General features: G+C 35.7%; 1 protein-coding gene across 1 annotated transcript in view; it reads right to left on the bottom strand.

Annotated features, from left to right (window-relative positions):
• Positions 1-333: 333 nt before the first annotated feature.
• LOC104836402 (multidrug resistance protein 1-like) overlaps positions 334-21,716 on the bottom strand; it is a 44,830-nt gene continuing 23,447 nt past the window's right edge. Inside the window, exons 16-27 of the mRNA XM_010575041.1 lie at positions 21,349-21,495; positions 20,928-21,032; positions 18,906-18,983; positions 17,381-17,464; positions 16,192-16,395; positions 10,955-11,055; positions 9,003-9,143; positions 6,760-6,916; positions 6,106-6,303; positions 3,684-3,890; positions 1,966-2,112; positions 334-562 (exon numbers count right to left, since the gene is read on the bottom strand). Coding sequence (XP_010573343.1) covers positions 356-562; positions 1,966-2,112; positions 3,684-3,890; positions 6,106-6,303; positions 6,760-6,916; positions 9,003-9,143; positions 10,955-11,055; positions 16,192-16,395; positions 17,381-17,464; positions 18,906-18,983; positions 20,928-21,032; positions 21,349-21,495 — 1,776 coding nt within the window. The 3' untranslated portion in view covers positions 334-355. The remainder of the gene's footprint in view (positions 563-1,965; positions 2,113-3,683; positions 3,891-6,105; positions 6,304-6,759; positions 6,917-9,002; positions 9,144-10,954; positions 11,056-16,191; positions 16,396-17,380; positions 17,465-18,905; positions 18,984-20,927; positions 21,033-21,348; positions 21,496-21,716) is intronic.

Genomic DNA, 21,716 nt, shown 5'->3' with positions numbered 1-21,716 from the left:
TTTTACTGAGCATGAAAATGTTTACAGGTTTACCAGACATGCATGATTAGTGTGATTTTGACATAGTTCAAAGCAAGCTAATATTAACTACACCTGGCTTAGTATGCCTCTACGTTTATGAGTGCAATAGGTCTCTGCTTTGGATATATAGTAGAGTGGTTTGAATAATGAAAACTAGTAGTGAGAAATTGGTACGTAATTACTTAGTATTTCTTGTTTTCGTAGGACTTACGAAAGGAAGGAGGAAAAGCAAAAGTATCAAGACTGACTATTGATACTGAAATAATTACAGTGACAAAAATAGCATTTTTGAAATAATTACAGTGACAATTTGGAGATAAGTACTGCCTTTAATTTACATGTTGCATGACCCACTTTGAACATTGACCAGAGAATAGTAGATGCCTTTTTCAGCCAGGAGCTGCTGATGGGTCCCTTGCTCTATGACCTTGCCATTCTGGACCACGGCAATCTTGTCAGCGTTTTGGATGGTGGACAGGCGGTGAGCTATCACGATGCAGGTGCGACCTTCTCTGGCTTTATCCAGTGCTTCCTGAACAATCTGCACAATAAACAAACCAAAAGGTGAACTATTCTGGCAGCTGTCATGAGATATACCTCAGGTGCCATCTGTGAAGTAAACTGTAATATGACAGTGAGGGAAAGGGAATATCTGTGGCTTTAGCTTCCTGTTTTAGAATTAGGCCGTGTTGGCAAAGAGTCAAGACTGTCATAGTGGATGATGCCACGATAGCTAAGAGGATGAGATGGAACCAGGCTCATCACTGAGATGCATGGTAGGAGAAAAAGAGAAAATGGTCATAAATTGTAACGGGGGAGGTTCTGACCGGATATAAGAAAAATATTCACTGCAAGGGTAATTAAGCATTGGAACAGGGACAAAAGAGAGCTTGTTAAATCTTGGAGATTTTAAAGAACGTTACTGGACACATCACTAAGCAACCTAGTTTAAATTCAGTATTGGCCCTTGTTTGAAGAGGAGGTTTGATTAGAGATCTCCAGAGGTCCCTTCCATGACTGATTAATTATATATGGGACTTAAGTCAGTAATCTTGGGTCAACTACTATCATACCAGTTCTCATGATTTTGCAGGGAGTCTCATGAGTTTTTCTTAAAGCTAGCGCTGGCAGAAAAATACTAATAAGAATCTCTTGTTTTCTTTTCTTTATTCCTTATGTTTATTAATGCAGAATAAAAGAAGAGATGAAATTTCTGTACCTAACTGGCATGTAATTAAGAAAACAAAGAATCCTGGAATTATTTGATGGTATTTTCCCCTCAAACCTTACGTTTTTATGCCTAGAATTGATCAAAACTTAGTCCATAGCGTTTGAGCTTTTCAGATTATAGTATTTGTTATAATATTTGCCTCATTAATAGTAAGTATTTTTTTAGAATCTGTGTTGATTTTTCTACATCTAGATAGTACTTCTGTTATACCAAGATTGCAACTTTGGGCTTAACAAGGAAATAAGTGTTCTGGCAATTTTTTCACTGGAAGTTTGCATATTAGCCATGAACATATAGCAAGGACTGGAGAGCAATGGGAGAAGCAAGAAAAACTACAAAAGCAAGATTTGGCAGTTTCCCATAAAAAAAGTTCTCTGGCAGCATCCTCAATCTTTTCAGCTTCTGAAGTTTGTGCCTCCTGATTCAATTTTGATAGCACTTTTCCAGTCGAAGCCTGAAGAATTCCGGGCAAAAAATGCCGCCTTCGTTGCTACTTCAATCTGCCTACTGCCATACAGATGCAAAAAACATTATGTTTTTTTGGTGAGGAAGGGTAAGACTTTTATATTTGTCTATTATTAGCATAAATATGTAATTTGCATAAAGCACCATATTTCCAGCTTTGAGCTTTAATCTGTGCGAGTGAAAACAATAATCATAATACAAACAAACATGAATTTAGATTCCGAACTCCTTGCTCACAATCAAGTTACCTTTTCGCTTTCTGTATCTAAGGCAGACGTAGCTTCATCCAGTAGCAGAATTTGGGGCTGACGTACAAGAGCTCGGGCAATAGCAATACGTTGTTTCTGACCACCAGAAAGCTGAGTTCCCTTGTCTCCTACGCGGGTATTGTATTTCTAGAAACAACATATTAAGTTCAGACTATGAATGCAAATTGATTCTGAAGTGTATTTAAGCATATTGACCCTGACACCAGCCATCCATAAACTGCATATTCTATGCCATTAGCTCTCTGAAAACAGATGACCAGAATTGCTATCTGCCACAGATCTGTAGATCTTTCACTAGGAGACTTCTTTGTAGCATCAAGCATTTCATAAATTCAAAGCAACAACCCCTCTAGGGTTGGAAGGGAATGTTATTCTCAATCAGGAGGCAGAACACCAAAGCTCAGTGAAAGTCTACAACAATACTGGGGATCAACCCTGCCCTTAAACGCTCCAAGCTAGCATCCTAACCAATCAGTTATTCTAACCCACATTTATTCATCCTGAAGAAAAAAGTACCAATGTATAAGATATATAATTTGTCCTGAAAATGATACACTATATCTAGATATAGACATAGACATTTATACACTTTATCTATATCTATACTACGGTTTTGGACAGTTATGCTTTTAATTTTGTCATGTCTTTTAAGGTGAGCCAGTCAGATCTCTGGACAAACTCATGCGTAGGTCACAGTAGTCTTTGAGGTATTATATATTTGGTTGCAAAAAGCACAAAAGTTTCATGACACCTTGTTATGTAACACAAGATTTCTCTACAAAGTTTTTGAAAGGGCAGATCTTGATAAGTCATTAGAAACTAAACATGATCTGCAAAAAGTCATGGGCTTTGGCCTTTGTGTTTTTTCAATAAATGCAAAAAGCAGCTTAACAGCCTGAAATTAAGCTGAATATAAACAACATACAACTAAACTGGCAACCTCCTTTCTTCAGGAAGTTTTGGATATAAGTTGACATACGTTAGAAATTGATTTGTCAAAAGCACAGAAGAAAAATCTATCCAGAACTAAATAATAAAACATGATTTCTATCTTTGGAAGTTCCTGGGTCACAACTTACGCAAAGTTAGATGACAATTCAGGGGAAATGTGATTAAATGTTTAGCCTTTTGGAATGCTTATTTGTAAATATGTCTTGCTGGTCCCTGCCTGGGACTAGATTTTGTGTACAGCAGACCTTTCATCTGACCCAAGATGCTAATTCTTACATCATTATGTGTTGGTCAGAGATCTATATGAAAAACTTTCTTAGTAATTTTTGAACTGTAGAAATACTAGAAATTTAAATTCTGACTAGGCATAACTAGAATAAATGCACAAGAAACTTGTCAGTCTAGCAGAGTCTTTTACATACGCTTGAGATAAATAGGAGCTTAAAAAGAAATGTTCAACTCACTTTAAAAACCCAACCCACACTTCCAGCTCTCAGTTAGCTGTAATTGTGGATTTTCTTCCCTGATATCTTAAATGTTCAGCTCTCCATCTGACAATGGAGTCTCCCAGAGTAAAATAAGTATGGTAAACACAATTAAGAAAGGATAAGATTTAAAAATCGGTTTCAGATCTATTTGCATCTCAGGGAATTATTGTACCCCAGGAAATCACAAATGAACACAATTTTTCCCTGCCACAGTAGGTGACCTCCAGTTCTGAGTAGGAGAGAAAAGGAAGAACTTACATCTGGTAGAGACTCAATAAAGGAATGAATATTGGCTTCTTTTGCTGCATTAACAATTTCCTCATGTGGCACCTGCCGACTGTTATCTCCATATGCAATGTTTTCAGCAATAGTGCAGTCAAACAGCATTGGTTCTTGTGAGACGATACCAATCTGAGCTCTTAGCCACTGGATATTTAGTGTCTTTGCATTTTTGCCATCAAAAAGCTGAGAAACCAAACATTTTAAATTTCAGTCACATGGCTATATGTGTATTTGAGACTTACTGTAAATTCATACACAGAAGTTGTGCAATTGAAGCTCTTTCTTTCCTTAGAGATACCATATAGAAAGCTCACATAATCTCTTCCCCTCCTTCTCCTCTATGTTCCAAAATTTTCTAAGGGCTACTGTATAAATGTGAGGACAGTCCCTTCTGCTACCTCAGTCCTTTTCTTTGCTTCAAGATTTAATCAGGGGCTTGAAGACAGTGGAAGATAGGATATGCTGAGGCAACTTCAAAGAACTTTGGGTAAAGTTCTTTCATTTCTTTCTTTGGTGGAAAAACTTTCTTCTATTTTGCATATATATTCCCACTGAAGGAACAGATTGGCAGTAGTATTCCATTAAAATAAAGGAAGGATTGGGTTCATTCATTCACACACTTCTAAGCCAAGCATCCGGTCTTAAATTTAATTGTGATGGAATGCTGGACAAATTTACTTCTGGATTCCTTAAGACATCATTTGCAGCCAGTTTTCTTGATTGGCAACTCTGTCACACTTCTGCTAAGTTTGGCTACTGAGTTGCTGTCATTATCTATTAGATAAATGAGAACAGAAAAAAATTTTCTGCATCGATCAGTTTCATAATTTTACAAGTCCTATCAACTTGGACACAAATATACCGGGACATTAAGAGGGCTGTTACTTCTCCACTAGAATCACCCAGCGCAGTGCTTAGGCTCTGTGTTGGGTAACATGATCAGCTGGATAATTGAAGAACTGCCTCCTTCATAGCATGAATACTGGATGTGATTAATCTACTAATTCTACAGTTTGTGCTAGAACAGCCAATTTACAGCCAATATAGTTGTTTTTCAAAGGAAAGAGATGATAATGAACCTGATTCAAAATCCACTGAAATCAGTGGCAGCATTTCTACGTCTGCAGACATAAAGGGGGAAAAAGAGCTAGAAAGGAGAAATTGCTTTCAACTACATAGGTATTTGCCATCTCTTTTCCTTAGAATTCCAATGGATTTGCAGGCTGCTAAGGTCTGCTTCCTGTTCCTTATTTGATATGAAAAATCACTGATGAAGCTAAAGAACTCAGTTATTATGGATCCACCATACCAAATAGCACAACTTTTAGGCACAGTTACTCTCTTTACCAGACTAGCCTAGTGGTCACTGTTGTGAACAGCTGTTCTTCTGACAGTGCTTTTAAGCATACGCTCCTTTCACTCAGTTCACAGTGCAACTCAGCTTGTAAATTAGTCTATCACTTTTGCAGTTTCTATGCCAGAGGTCTGTGCTTTTCCCTTCAGTAAACCATTGTTGGTTATTTATGGATACAAGGTCAAAAACACTGATGATGAAGTTGCACTTAGTTAAACATACTTTTGGGGCACCTATGCTGCATCTTTCTACACATCAGTTTGCTACATTGCACCTGTATGGGCATTTCCAACTCAAAAAAATCTTGCCCATTACAGCTAGGCCTTATTTAAGTATTGCTTTATCTTTTGTGAGTATGTCTGCAGAGACAAGTTCTGAAATCTATCTTATTCTCACCTCATCTAATGCAAAATGTGTGGGAACTTTTTCAAACAAAATCTCTAAGCACATTTACATCAAAGAGAAAATGGCAATAAACAATACCATTATGCGAAAAAAAATATGTAAAGTTGCTGAATAAGTAGTGTGGGAAACCCAAGATGTATTTAAAACCAAAATTACTGAAAGTATTTGCAATCTATCGCTTGGTAAGTGGGCATACTCTGAAAGATGTTTCTGACAAGTAAAAATTATGATAAAAATTATTTTTGTCAATGTTCACTGTTTTAGGAAAGAACATAGATGGCAAATTCTATTACTATATTATACAGAACTAGACATGTATACTTAATAACTTTAAAAGTGTTCTTAACAAAAAAACCTCAGGAAATTTGCTCTGAATTCAAAGCCATCATTAGGCTGTGGTTCAGGCATATTTTTACCACACAGATTTTGTTTCATTAATTCATTATAATGTGGAAAAGTGGGACTTTTTCCCTTATATCATTCATTGCATTTAAATAAGGAGCCCTGATTAGCCACTGCTTGTCTTTAACATTAAAAATATTTAAAAAATAAAACTAGAAATATCTATTATACTTTATCACATCACATAAAACCAAATGAGCACACCCTCACTTAACACGTTCTTACAAAAATACTTACCATTTCTCCATCAAGTGGATCATAAAATCTCTCAAGCAGCTGAACAACAGTGCTCTTTCCACAGCCGCTGCTACCAACAAGAGCCAGAGTTTGTCCCTTTTCTACTTTCAGATTCAAACCTTGGAGGATCTTGACCTCTGGTCGATTTAGGTAGTTAAATGCCACATCTTTGATCATTACGCTTCCCCCAAATGTTTCCTGTAATTGAAATAGTATCACTGTTACATCTTTAAGACAATTTGACAGACGATTCAAATAGAATTGCAGAAGTCTTTCTTTTTCCCCATTGCAATCAATAAAGTTTTGCATTTGCTGGAATGCTGACTTTAACTCTGTGGTCTGAATCTTTGTGAAGCTCTAGAATCAAAGTACAGCACTGAACTATTTTGATAAATGCTCATAATTCTGCTGCTTGAATTCCACACAAGTTGTACCTTAACCAGATTTTTAAAACAAATAACCTTTAGACAGTGTGGGCAAAAGCTGGACTCACAATAGAGAACCTGGTCCATGTTGTGTTTGTATAAAAGGCCGAGAATACAGTGAGGTAAGGAAGGAATCAGAAGGAGAGGAAAAATCAGTTTGAAGGAAGTGAGAAGACTACTGTCCATATTGTCAATAAATAATATCACCCATCACACATGGCTTACTTACGGGCTTCTCTCCTTCTTCGCTGTAACTATCTATTGAGGGTACTCTTTCAAACAGCAGAAACAAGTGGGCTGCTGATGTCTTGGCTTTGGCATAGTCTGGAGCAAAAGAGCTGCTTTGTCCTAATGCCATTGCACCAAATACAACAGCTGAAAACACTCTATAAAAGAAATCAGGGAAAAAAAAATCAATAGACAATGAAGAAAAGGACAATGGAAATGGGGCTGCAGTTAACTTTTTCTTTTACTTGGAAAAAAAGGGGGGCTAAATTTAGAAAGAATAAAGTAGTAACCAACTATTATTGCTTTAATTACTCATTTAGCTCCAGAAATTTGTTTTTTCCTCTTTTAATGAAGTGAGATAAATAAGCCTCCATTCCAAATTCAATGTTTTTGTTATTTATTAGCACTAATTTCTTTAATTATTAATACTGGCTAACTATATTAAGTCTCAGTTGGGGCTAGGAGGAAAGTGGTCAATGCATGGTAAAATTGTTACTCTAACCCTGTTCTACTATCGCTGTGGTTTCCTCACTATAGTTCAATGACCTCTGGGAGTTAGTGATTCATTTTTAAGGCATCAATGAAAATAAGAAATCAAGCCTGTAACAAGGTGACAATAAAGATTTAATTTGCTGTCACAGCCCTGCTGGAAAAAATTTGAAGGGTTAACAACACCAAAAAGAGGTCGAAAACTATGCTATTATTGTTTTATGGTGAATGTAGATGTATCTTTACAGGCTACATTAGAATCGTTTAAGAACCTGCTGTCCTCAGCTATTAATCACTGCCACACAACATAGGACTACTCATCGCTGAGAAATGGTAATTGACATAAGACTTCTTAGCCTGTTTTAAGGCAAAATAAAATAAATGAATGTATATTAATTTTAATCTTTTCTATTCAGAGCAATATAAACTAATTTGTTTTATTCTGCATTTGAACAGCCTACAAGGGCTCACACAGTTTCAGGTTAGACAGTCCCTTCCAAATGTAACTTAGCCACTGGAAGTTACCTCACCCAGCTAGCTAGAGATGTTCAGCTAGCAGATGGGATGCAGACACTTTCCAACATCTTCCAGTCAAAATGAGTTGTGTTAACTACCTTTAATCAGGTTGCTAACAAAAAATTGGTATGATTGGCCTTTCTTAGGGATTGAGGTCACTGATATCCATACTGGTAGAATCTCATTCTTTTCATATTTGTTTTCATAGACCTGTATTGAGCTATTGCCTCTTAAATTATAAATTATATTTCTTCTGAGTTTATATATGATCTAGAAGAATAGGACTTTGGTTATGACGGGGGCTTTTAGGTATTATGGCAAATGATTGGATAAACAGTGATTATAAACCCAAAATATAAAAGTAAGAAGCTAAAGACAAGCTATAATTTCAAAATTATTCCTTTAATTTTTGTAGAGTTTCTGCCCTTAAAAGCCTATAAAGTGCCATTAGAGACAAATAATTGTACTATTCCTAGTATAATTTCAGATTGCAATAGATACACCTTCTAAGAATACTGCAAATTAGAATCATATTTTATTTGCAGTACCTGCTTAAATTAAAAATAAAATGCTCCACCTGACTATGGGTATGTACAGTACTCTACATACTGTTCTTACATTCATGGTTCATACTTTCATTTCCCCCACAAAATTGGTTCATTTAAGTGAACAAGCTTGTTATCAGAATGTCATCTAAAATAATTTAGTTATCCTCCTCTTATAGTGAACAGCATTTACCTTATGGAATCCTGTTCTCCATTAGGCCAATTATTTAACATGTATTTTAGAGAAGATTTCAAATTTCAGTGAATAAACCTGACATAGAAATGATGAAGAGACTGATGACCTATTAAAAGATTCTTACAATATTATTATGATTCAATAAACAGGTACAACTATGTTTTGTGCAGACTATACAGAGGACCTCACAGCTACACGAACAATAAGATAGGTAAGAATAATCAAAGTGATTTAAGTAGGATACTGTTTCAACCTCTGGAAAACATAATAGTCCCAACTAAATACAAAAAAGGAAATCCAAAATCAGGCCTATCTGAATAGCTCAGACTGTGTAGTCACCTAGAGTATCCACTTTGTAATATGCTTTCATCATATTTAAGTACAGAAGAAGAATTTGCCTGTTTTCTCATAGCTTACTCAATGGATTCATGATATCTTTAGCAGTAACAAAGACCGTCGTCTGTACTGACAGAAAAAGATTGCAAAAGAGATACTTACAAAAACACATTTTTATACTCCATGTGTCCATTTACCACTAGATAGGCACCAAACCGGAAACAGCCAGCATAGGTAAAGAACATCATTGCTTGTGAAAGGGCAAAACAAAATCCAAATATATGTGCCTTCTTCACAGAATTTCTGTGAGAAAGAATGCATATTTTCATAAAAATGCGCAATCATACTTAAGTCCTTGTATGCAAAAAACAATTAATTGACTTCAGATGATACTGTTATGAATGGGAAGTATATTCATGCTTAAACTACACAATCCCTTGTCTCCTATTAGTCTGTGTCCAAGAGAAAGTTAGTTTTGTTTCCAGAATTTTATTTACTTACAAGAACAGCTTGGAATATGGGTGCAGAAGAATGTGACACCTTAGCTGCTATGTATAATTATTGTCTTACCATCTCCTAGTTTGAGTGTTAAAACACTTTACAGTTTAGTCCATGATTACTACTTTGAAGATGTAAATAACACATTTGAAATTGTACTACTGCATCACACAAGAAGAAAAAAAAAGAGCAGAACTATTAGCTCACCTTCATCAAAAGCCAAAGTTTTGTGTCATTTTTTCTTTACTTGCAATGTTATGTTAACCAAATAACAAAGATATTAAACAGTTCAATATTAAACACTTGAGAATCTTTTTCTTTTCAATTTAACTAGTCAAAATTCCCCTCTCAGATAAGATTAAGCTGGCAAGTCTGATGCAGAAATTAGATTTTGGATGATAAAACTACGCCTATAACTAAAAGCAAGGCAGAGAGAAAATGTTCTGTAACTATGAGTGATACCAGAAAAAAGAAAGAACATATTTTAATTTTATTGATGCTATTTCTAAGTCACAACTATGTGGTTTCTTCTGGAAAAAAACCCAAACCAAAACAAATAGGAAGTAGACTTACAAGTGTGGGGTTTTTTTGATTAAGAGGCTGTTGTGACTTCTCTTTTACATAGCTGATTTGTGCATTAATCCAGTATAACAGAAGGCCTAAGCTCCATTTTTATAAAATAGAAACTCTTTGCCTAATCAGTGGTTTAACATGCACTGAAACGTTAACTGAAAAACACATGTCCTATCTCTTCCAGACAAATTGACCCATAAGGCAGTAAGTTCTTATTTATACTAGAACAACATTAAGATGAAAGTCTTGGAGCAATCCCATCAATGTCAAACCTGAGAATGGTTAGGCACCGTCCTGCAAGTTGTGAGACATGGACTCAAAATCTAGCAGCCTGAGAAAAAAAGCTAAGTAATATCTTTTATGTCCTGCACTGTGCTCTAACCACTCAATTATTATGGTGGATGTATTAGCAGCATCCCTACTTGTCTCCCATCATATCTGTGTACACATGCTGTCATTTGCTTTACTTTTCTCATGGATGTCTGAAAATGAAGCATTTCATTCTAGAACAAATAAAGCTAATTGACAGTATCTTTTTAGTTTTTCACTTTAAGACTTTTTAATTTTGATTTAGTCCAGGCAGATTTATGTTCCTTTTCTTTTTTTCAGTCACAAACCAATAAGTAATTATTCAAATGTTTTCAGTTCTATTCATACTTTCAAAAACGTCTTAATGCAATATTTTATTTACATTATAAAGTTTTTAATTAAATATCTGAAACACTTTAGGTGGGAGGTTAGATTAGATGACTTCCAAAGCTCACTTAAAACTAACATATTGCCAAACCAAATGACATTGCAATAGAAGATACTGATATTATCACAGAAAATTAATTAAATCAAAGAACAAAAATGTTGGCTGGTGGTTGCATTTGTTAATAACAAATATGCAAAATATTTACATTAATTCTGACGTAATTAAATTATACATTAAATCATACACGCTAACAAAAAAAAAATCAATGTTTGTCCAAGTAAATGTTTGTAATTTATGCTATAATTTAAATACAGGGGGTTTTTTAGCTTAGTTGTTTTTATTATACCTGTATGGTACATGCAAATGTTCTCTGTACATCAGCTCAAATTTTCTTTCTTGGGTCAGACTAACAACAGTTCTAATATTTTCTATGGCTTCTGTGGCAATCTGCAATAGAAACACAAAAGTTTTAATCAAAAGTTAAGATTATGTTGTGATTCCTTTTTCTAAACTAATAAAAAGATTCTGCTGGAACATAATTTTGTGGGGTTTATAATTGTTATTAAAATCATGGACCTTTGATATCAAAAGTAAGCATTTGACATTTTTCTTTTTATGACACTGAGATTTTCTGATAAGACCTCTTTAATGTCCTCCAAATAAGTAGTGAAAAACCATTAGACAGCAGTGACAATTATGGAGAATATATCCAATAAGAAAAATGGCAATTTAGCATTTAACGTCTAGTACACTGAATTTGGGCTATAATAAGAATGTCCAGGTTACTTATGTGCCTAGAGCCTTACTTAGATCTCAGCAGTAAAAATTTGATCTGATCAATAATACCTTCTTTAAGCTTGCAGATTCTTTAGACTTGATACATACACAAAGGTACCTAGTAACTTTTGAAGGCAGTAGATGCATGCCTATGTGGGAGCAACTGACGCAAGGCTTTTATGTAGCCTGTTAAGTCTATGTAGGTGCCCATAAAGTCTTCCTCAGTGACCACACAGTAAGGAGCCTTTGTGGTCAATTCAGTCCATATGCATGTAGAAGAGGATGAGGCTTAGAAACGGCCAATGGAAGACACCTGGAACAATCACATCTCTTTCAACACTGAAACTGGTGCTGCATCCCTCTATTCACCTCTGAAACACGGGGCTTGAGTGCATGACCTGCGCATTGCCTCTGGTGCTATATGTGGTATGTTGGGTGTTCCGGTCGCCCTCAACTGCTGCTGCTCTGGGAGGGCAGGGATTCCCACATGTACTGGATTATACCTGACAATCCCATAGGGATGGATGTTTTCAATTTCCTAATGCATCTCAAATAGTATTAAACACCTGTATCTAGGCTCTATTCAGCTGCCAACCAGTCTCATTTCTAAGGATGGGTATTTAGCAGGAGAGCTCACTTATGAGCACAGATACCATACAAATGCACAGTAACAGGTCTGTTTATAACTGAGAGAACTGTATGTACAAGAAAGTATACATTAGCAGGAAATGTATACAGATGATGCCAACAGTAATTTAGCTAGACTTTTGTAGACCTTGTCTGCAAAAGACCCTCAAGGCTTAAGATGTTTTGCTGAAATACCCATTTCATTCTTTATGCTTTTAGTATAAGAAAGACCATAAAGTAAGTTCAAGGGAAAATATAACCAAAGGAAAGTATATCCAGACAAAAGACTTGAGAATGAGTGAACTTTTCATCTTAATAATCAGAACTGGCCATGGGGTAAGAGATCACAGTGCTATAGATAATGTATAAATCTGAAGCTAACCATTAGTTGGTGTCTGCCCAGAAAAATGTGAGAAATCAGGTACATCTGCTTGCATATTTATATTAGTGCAAATTTAGATTCTAAAAGAAGGGCTCTACACAGTGATGGTGTTTTTTCAGTGTTGAATTTCTATTTATGCTTGGGTTTTCCCCACAGGTGTGGTGACTCCCTTGATTCTTTGCATCTAAACATTTGAAGCTGGGGAGAGGTTTTTTTTCTCCAAGAGACTGGCAATGTTTTTTAACATCCTAAAACTTATAAAACTTCAATCTTAAAATTCTTTTATATTTTAATTTTAGAAAGCATAGAATAGATATGCATTTCTTTTACATAATATTGTTACTGCATTTGGTGTATTACATGGCTCATATTTTCTATAAAGGTCTTTGAGAACCAGTGCTTTGGAACACTGTGCTTCTCTGGACCCAGTTCCCTGAAGTTCCTCTGTGTCCAGCTCATGCCTAGCAGTCAGCAAAGTCCCTGTTCTGCACAAGGGTTTCTGAAATGAGCACTTACACAAAAAGCAGGAGAGAAGCTTCAGGGAGAAGCATGAGCACTTTTAATAAGTTATTGTACTACAACAGGCCTGTCAGTCTCACTTCAGTGCCTGGTAAAATCATGGAGAAGGTTATTCTGGGAGTTATTGAAAAATGCTTGAGACACAATGCAGTCACTGGTCATAGCCAGCACAGGTCCACGAGGGGAAAGTCCTGTTTAATTAAATTAATTTCCTTTTATGACAAGGTCATGCATCTAGTTGACTAAGGGAAGCCAGTATATGTGGGTTTTTTTTATTTTAGCAAAGCTTTTGATACCGTGTCTCACACTATCATTCTGGACAAAATATCCAGCATACAGCTAAACAAGTCCATGACATATTGGGTGAAAAATTGGCTGACAGGTTGGGCTCAAAGAGTTATAGTAAATGGAGTTACATCAGGCTGGTGGCCAGTCACTAGTGGGGTTCTGCAGGGCTCAGTTTTAAGGCCAGTGCTCTTTAATGTTTTTATAAATGATCTGGATGCAGGGGTCGAATGTACACTAAGTAAGTTTGGCGATGATACTAAATTAGGAGGAGCTGTGGACTCCCTTGAGGGTAGAGAGGCCTTACAGAGAGATCTGGATAGACTCGTGAGCTGAGCAATTACTAACTGTATGAAATTTAACAAGAACGAGTGCTGCATTCTGCACCTGGGATGGGGTAATCCTAGTTATATCTACAAATTAGGGGATGAGAGGCTGGAGACCAACCCCACAGAAAGAGATCTGGGTTGATGGCAAGTTGAATATGAGTCAACAGCGTGCCCTGGCAGCCAGAAGGGCCAACCGTGTCCTGGGTCCATCAAACACATCATAGCTAGGCAGTCGAGGGAGGTGATTGTCCCACTCTACATTGCAATAGTGCAGCCCCACATTGAGCACTGCGTGCAGTTTTGGATGCCTCGATACAGGAAGGACATCAAACTATTAGAGTGTGTCCAGAGCAGGGTCACCAAGACGGTGGAAGGTCTCAAGGGCAGGACTTAGGAGGAGCGACTGAGGTCACTTGGTTTGTTCAGCTTGGAGGAGAGAAGGCTGAGGGGTGACCTCATCGCAGTCTACAACTTCCCCAAGGGGGGGCAGCGGCTGGGGAGGTGCTGATCTCCTCTGGTGACCAGCAATAGGACACGAGGAAATGGAATGAAGCTGCATCAGGGGAAGTTCAGATTGGACATTAGGAAAAGGTTCTTCACTGAGAGGGTGGTCAGTCACTGGAACAGGCTCCCCAGGGAAGTGGTCACGGCACCAAATCTGTCAGAGTTCAGGGAGCACTTGGACAGCGCATGCAGTCATATGGTTTAGTTTTAGGGAGTCCTGCGAGGAGCAGGGAGTTGGATTTGATGATCCTTATGGGTCCCTTCAAATGCAAGATATTCTATGACTCTGATTCTATGAACAGAATGAAATTCTGTTCTGAAAAGTGATCCTGTATATTATGTCTTACAAGACACCAGAGATATGGCAATTCACCACACAGTTCAAATGCCTCCAGTTTAAAACAGAAAAACAAATATCCTCCATACCCTGCTACTTTTATCTAAGTTATCTAAACCATAGACCTGAAAGCATTTTTCTTCATGAACTGTTACCAAAGATTTTAAACCGTGGTACTGTTATCTTTGTTCTATTATATGGGGATATAATTATCTTATAGCCTCAGTAATGCTTGTGCCACTGTTTGAAAATTTGCACATAATTGACTAACTCGTTGATTTGACTGTAATATACAATGTCAATGATAACAAAGAAACGAAATAGATTTTATTCTTCTTAGTTATATTGTCTCACCAATACTCAAAGGAGTAGTCTTCTTTTTTCATTAGTAACATAAGTTCAACAACCCTTTGCAGAAAGCAAATTTTCCCAGGTAGACCCCATTTTCACTGAAGAAAACTGATTTTTAAAAAATTGGTAATTGAATAAAATGCCTGTAGTCTAGTGCTTGCTTAGGTGGCCTCGAGAGGGGAAACTCCTACATTGCTAAGAAAATAAAGTATTTTCTCAAGCTTTGAAAAAAAATCCTAAATTTTTGTAGCACCTGTGCTATTTTTTCACAGTCTGTTGCATTAAGAAAATCTCTAGTGCCTATTCCAAGAATTGTCAACTTTTTTCTGTCATATCTTACAACAAAACAATATGAAATAAATGTTCAGCCATTAGAAAGAAGAAGCAGAAGAAATGTAGTCAGTTGAAAGGAAAGGAAATGCATCCTTTAGCTTGTACCTGTCTACGCGCTATGTGCCTACCTAGTCTCTTTGTGCTGGATTGTTGACTGGAGTGGGAAGGTCTCTAATTCAGGTTCCCACATGCAGATGGCTTGTGCCATTGGAGATGCTCTAGGATACTCCAGACATTTGGGTAAGGCATGGCAGATATGACACAGAACATAGAGTAGACCCATGCCCTTCTGAAATGGCAGCCGGAGGCCACACAGACACTATGGCATCTCCAATAACTGTAAGGGGACACTAAACTGCTAGCACTTATGCAGACACATACATTTAAACACCAAATCTGAAGATTAATACCTTTCCTTACGTGCATTGCCTTAGATAAATTATTTTCTTCTCAACAACTTTTAAAAACAGTAGGACATAGGAAGGGATTTTAGAAAAGTTTTACCTTGAAGAAAGCAATATCTGGGAAGTGATGAAATAGTTGTTCTGTCCCAAAAGGATTTTTGGAATGAAGTGATATTAAATGCCTTCATCTAAGTTCTTAAACAAGAGTCTAGCCTTCTCGCTTTTCAGTTCCCATCTTTCTTTTCCACTTAAGAAATAAAGGAATGGCAAACAGACTCAGAAACCAGTGGATACATACATATTATCCCTGCAAACATTAATAAGATGAAAGAGAGAAAAAAAAAAGCAGTGTGATACATGTAAGATAGATAACATGCCAAAAAGGGATGACAGGAAAAAAAAAGAGATTGTCAAAATGAAGAGGGTTGCAAAATAAGGAAAATAGAAATGATCAGAACAGGAAGGAGAAAAGAATGTGCCTGAATAGTGCTTAGCACATTCTGGGGTTTATCAATTATAAAAATAAATATCAGTTAATAACATAAGTCTTCAATTATTATTGAAGAGGTGTTATGCTCTGTAGGTCTACTAGTGTAACTACATAGAGTCTGCCTGGCTTTGGAATTTATATATTATGATATGTTCTGTATTTAGAAGTAATATGTCCATCAACAATGCTTTGGTAAACATGACTGTATACATTACACAGAAATAGATGAACTTCTCTAGACCCACCTTTCCTGCAGCTTCCAGTTCTTCTTTATCTTTCTTAGCATGCCCAGCCAACATCTTCATTTCAATCATTCCTGCCACTGCAATGATTGGTACAACAGCTAAAAGTAGCAGGGTCAGCTGCCAGCCATAAATTAATGATATAATAATTCCAGTCCCCAGGTTAGCTATGTTTTGGGCAATTAATGCCAGTCTGACACCAGTAGCCTGCAGGGAAAAAAAAGACATTTCTTGGTAAAGTAACTGCATCTTGAATAAGGAAAGCATTTTCACCTATAATATTCCTCATACTCAAAAGACTATTTAGAAAGTCTTAACTCAGTTTTGCTGTTTTTCAAAATGGGAGTTTCTTAAATGATTTTGTAAAAAATTATGTAGACCACATTTAATTCTTCTCTTTCCACATTCAGATTACTTAAATTTGCACTGCAATTTCTAAATTCTGCTCTTGAAGCTGAACAGACTTTAACCATATAACATATTTATATTTACAGCTAAACATTAAAATCTGTCATATTTTGTAGATCATGCAGCTAGCTTTATAAGTCATCACACAGAGCCCAATGAAGAAGAAAAATAAATGTTTAACTTCTCCTATGGAAATAAAGCCAAAGATACTACAGAACTCCTCAGTTCAGAAAAAAAAGAACATAACTCCATGTGGCAGTAAAATTTACTTAAGCATCCATGAATAATTACATTTAGTGCTCTTTAGCCTAATATTACAGGCCCCTGAAAGTCTACAAATTACTTCTAAAGAATCTCCAAAAAGTAACAATGAAAATGAAGTCTATTGTTAGTATGTTTAATTTTTTTCATATAAGGAATCTGTACAATCAAAAAATTAGTAGGAGGTCATAAACTGAACAAATTTAGATGCATATCTCTAGGTAAATAGGATACCTCTAAACAGACTTCTTAGATAAAGAGATTCCCAATGAGTTTGTTTAATAATGAAGATCACAGTAGAGCACAATAGTAAATTTTAAAAAAGTTTTACTTGGAAATTATTTTGTAAACATATATTACCATCATTGTTATAAAACACATCAGTGCATTCTATACCAGCTATCATTTTATAGTGAATATTAGTTGTTGAAGTCAAGACTGTTATCCAACCTGTCAAACCCAAGCAGCAACTTTACTACATACTAAACCAAATACAAAAAATTCCAAAACAAATTTTACTTACTCCTTTCACTTGTGAGGCATCATTAGCAAGTCTTGTAGTTAATGCTCCAGTGCTATTTTTAGAATTATCAAACCAGCCCATGTCCTGCAAGAAGAAACATTTTTCTTAGGACTAATTTTGGGACATTTCATATAAACCACAAAGTAAAACTAAGGTCTACCTAATATAACTGAGTTCAGTGTCAGAAGACTGTGTATGTGGCAATGCATCAGTTCTGTGTATTTAATTAAGTCTAATTCCTTCATTGCACAATGAATATTTTTAGAAAAAAGTGTACGCTTGTGGATGATCTGGTGTGTATGCTGTCACTGCTGAGAAGGAAGGAGAGCAGCCTGGGGGATTCCCAAACCCAAAATTTACCCTCCCCCACTGCTGCTGAAACTGCATCTCCTTGGAGGAGATGACTCTTCAGTCACAATCCTTCACAATTGCAAAGCCGTTTGGGGATGAATTAAGTGTAAAGCATTTTCAAGGTAAAAACTCCCAATTCATTGCTTTGTTTCTTCCTACATTGAAGAGGCTAATTTGGAAGCTATGAAACAACAACACAAAAACCAAACCACAAACCAAACTGGTTTATCTGGTCAAAGTCTATTGTTTGGGTCAGGTACACAGTTTATAAATTATTCACCACGTAACCAAATATCTGATTTAATCTTTCATGTGTAATATGCATTGAATGAAGGCCTGGTGATGTAGTACAGGCATTTGTGACCTCAAGACTCAATTGTAAGATTGCACTTTCATTACGTTTTTAGTGAGGTTGATCTATAATTCATAGTTTTTCAGACAACAGCTTTCTGTCTGCATTGCAAATAGTCATGTTCACATGAATCAAATTCTGTGTCCACATGTAGCTTTATGTGCAAGACATAAACCCCCAGAAATATTAAATTGTATATTTGAAAATTTAAAATCATGCAAGATTAAGGCCAATTTAGATAACTACACAAATTACTTAAAAACACTATGAAATATTTATATTTTAATTCTCTGAAAGTGGCTTTAGATTTAAGAATACAATCTCACTATTATATTAATGAACAACAATTACAGATTTGGGAACTCTTTGAAAGAGACCTTCAAGCAATAAATAAAAACATATCTGTACATATTACTATTTAAATCAGACATTTGAAGTAAGAGTTACAATGTAAGCTGCGTTGCATTGCATTTCTTTAGGGGAGAAAGGGCACCAAGAAAGAAAAGCAGGCAAATGAACATGTAATGGGATACTGCTGGTGCACGTCAACTTGTCAGGCCATAGTAACTTGGCTGTAAATCTAAGTCCTTGCCAGGAGTACGTAAAAAGCTCTTGTACTTGCATTGCTTTAAGATTCTCCCTCTAAGGATACTTTGCTTAACCACATGTAACTAACCAAATTGGTTTCTAGACTGATTTAAAGAACCTTCTCTGTAGACAAGTCATAATATGATAGAATAATGCAAAATACAGTTATTTTATTATATCTATACAATAAATTATTTTTAAAACCCTGGAAATCAAAATATTTATCATCTTTACCTGTCTAAGCATTGCTTTAAATGCCATGAATCGAAGCCTCATTGTAAGAATTTCTCCAGCTTTGCCAAATGTGAAACCCTATTTGAGAAAAGGTACAATGCTTAACATACTACTACATTGTTTGTGTTTATTCGATAAATATTTTAGATACATTGTCTCTACAATGTCAAAGTACAAAATATTGCAGTCCTGATTGCACAAAGCAAATGTAAGAACAGGTTTAATATTCATAAATTCTAGTAGGTTCACAGTACAGACATTCAACTCAAAAAAATATATAGAGCATAGCAATATTTCCCAGCACTGCTTCACCAGCATGCTTCAAGGAAAAGCTCACTAATCAACCCTTTGACTTCATTTTTATCTAAGTTGACCTAACTCAGATTTAAACAAGTAGCTTTTAGGCCATTCATTTGAGGTTAAAGACTTCATAAGGCAATCTGGATTCATTGAAGTCAAATGCGAATTTTCCATTGACTCCAATGGAATTAAGATTTCTTCCCTGGGATCTTAACACAACCTGACATAGCTATCAGCCATAATACGTAAGTGATGTTTTATAATGAATTAAACATATTTTTGGCCAGATATATGATTCAATTTAACAAGATACAAAAAGGAATATGCTGGTTAAAATTTTGGGAAGATACAGTCTTCCTACATTTTAATATGACATCAGTGTTTATAATTAGCTTTTTTTAGCTCACTACCACCTTTATGTTATTAAAAATATTAATTGTTTGGAATCTACTTTTGTGAAATTGAATACTCTTAAAATACAAACCACAGATGCAACTGTACTATGTGACACGAAGGAAAATTATTATGGCATATTCCAATCAGCAAATATTTCTCAGTTAACTTTGATCATTATCTTTGCTGTGCTCCTACACTGTCAGTAAATTTGCACAAGTATGTGACTGATTTAGAAAAAAGCACAAAAGAACATCAGAGAATGGGCACTATATGAAGAGATTATAAGGATGTTTTAATTTTTTTTTCATTCTCACTAATTTGGGGGTGTTACATCTCAATGAGTTCTTCCCTCTCATATTTAAAACATTATATGAATATTCATAAATTGAGCAAACCTGTCATAGCCATCTACAACTCAGTCTTCTATACTCAAAGTCTTCTTGCATGCATAGGCAACAAGACAATTCCATAAATAAACCAGGAGGTTTTATCAAGAGACTGTTTATGCTGCTGTCCCAAGTGCACTTTGTTATTTTGCTGTGTAGGCTCATTTAATGGATAAAACTACATAAACATATTCAGAAATTATAAACCAGACCATATATGAAAATATTTAAATGCCAAAGTTGGCACCTGTATGATTACCTCTGCCCCCTTCTTTTTATTTTTTTTTACTGAGGCACTCTTGTAGCAGTTAGATACATATAAGAATTAAGGTAAAGTTACAATACTTTTTCTTTAAAAGTTGAGAGGGCTGTAGAGATCAGTGAGAGCAGGGGATGAGGTTCAACCATTAGTATTTAAGCAGGAGGAACTGCATATCAGCATGATGGGTATCACTTGATGAACTGGGCCTGAGAATTGTTGTGGGGGCTCACATAAGAATGGGGAAGGGGTTAGGGGAGTAAAAAATTGGAGAGCTAAGGTAGGAGATCAGTAGATTTGCAATTACTGACAGATTCAAATAGGAAGGCTTCAGTGTGAGAAGTGAGTGGTATAGTGTAAAGGCTGGAGCAGTTGGCTGTTAGGTGGCAATGGAAAAAAGAGAGAGAATCCAGAGTTTCATGCTGAGATGTGTTTGACTGGTGAAGAAGAGGGGAAGTTCTGAACTTGAGAGGTCAGAATAGGTTGGCAGGTCTCTAACACGTGAGAAGCTTTAGGTCAAAAAGGGTTCAATTCAGCATAAGGCACATCTAGAACCAGAAATGTGGGTTCTGGTTTGAGTTGGAGATGTATATTAAGAAGATACAACTTTTTAGTATATTACAGATCTGGTTTCTAAAACATGATGAACAATTATAATAAAGCTAAAACAATAAAACATACCTGAAAAAAGAAAGTAAAAAAGGAAATGATCCCAAGTACTAAAAACAGCACTGAATATAAGTTGCTCTTTTCTCTTAAAATGGTCTTGTCAGTTTCTGAAAAAATCTATAAAACAATATATTTTTTAATCAACTAATAATCTAAAACACTCTCCATCTTTTTCAATAACTATGTTTGCTAGTGATTTGTATTCATATAAAATTCAAGCATATGTTACATAGGATTATAGGTGTAACAAGCAAATTTCAGGTTGTAATAAGATTTTGAGGATTTTGTAAATTTCATATAATTTTTCAGGTTTTTTGTAATAGTGCTTCATCCACTCCTCAGCTTCATTATGCAGTGATTTTTTGAGACCTGGTTTTATTAGATATAAATTTTGTGGGCTTTATAGTCTTTTGCATATTTTATTCAAACTTACCCCTATAATTTCTGAAAATATGATTGAAAATGCAGGTTGTAAAGCTCCATTGATAATTGCACATACAGTTCCACCTACAAAGTATGGCCATTCAGTTTTGTTCAACTTCATAATTTTCAGAAATGAAGCTGGAGGTAATTCTTCATCCTAAAAAAACGGGAATTCTGTTAGTACAAACATGTATGTATTTGGAGAAATATGGAGAATAAGAGAGATTAATAGTCAATTTCCTACTCCCTGAATCTACTCAGGGGAAGTCAAAATGTATGCTTTTTAACAACATTTCTTTTTATTATTTTAATACAAGGAAGAAAGAGCTGTTAGAATATATCTACAGCTCTTGTCATCATATTTTAGTTTATCTATAT

This window comes from Haliaeetus leucocephalus, unplaced genomic scaffold (genome assembly GCF_000737465.1).
Source record: "Haliaeetus leucocephalus isolate CR32 unplaced genomic scaffold, Haliaeetus_leucocephalus-4.0 Scaffold0, whole genome shotgun sequence".
Lineage (NCBI taxonomy): Eukaryota > Metazoa > Chordata > Aves > Accipitriformes > Accipitridae > Haliaeetus > Haliaeetus leucocephalus.
Note: the sequence above shows the minus strand (reverse complement) of the source record. Positions and strands in the feature narration are given on the sequence as shown.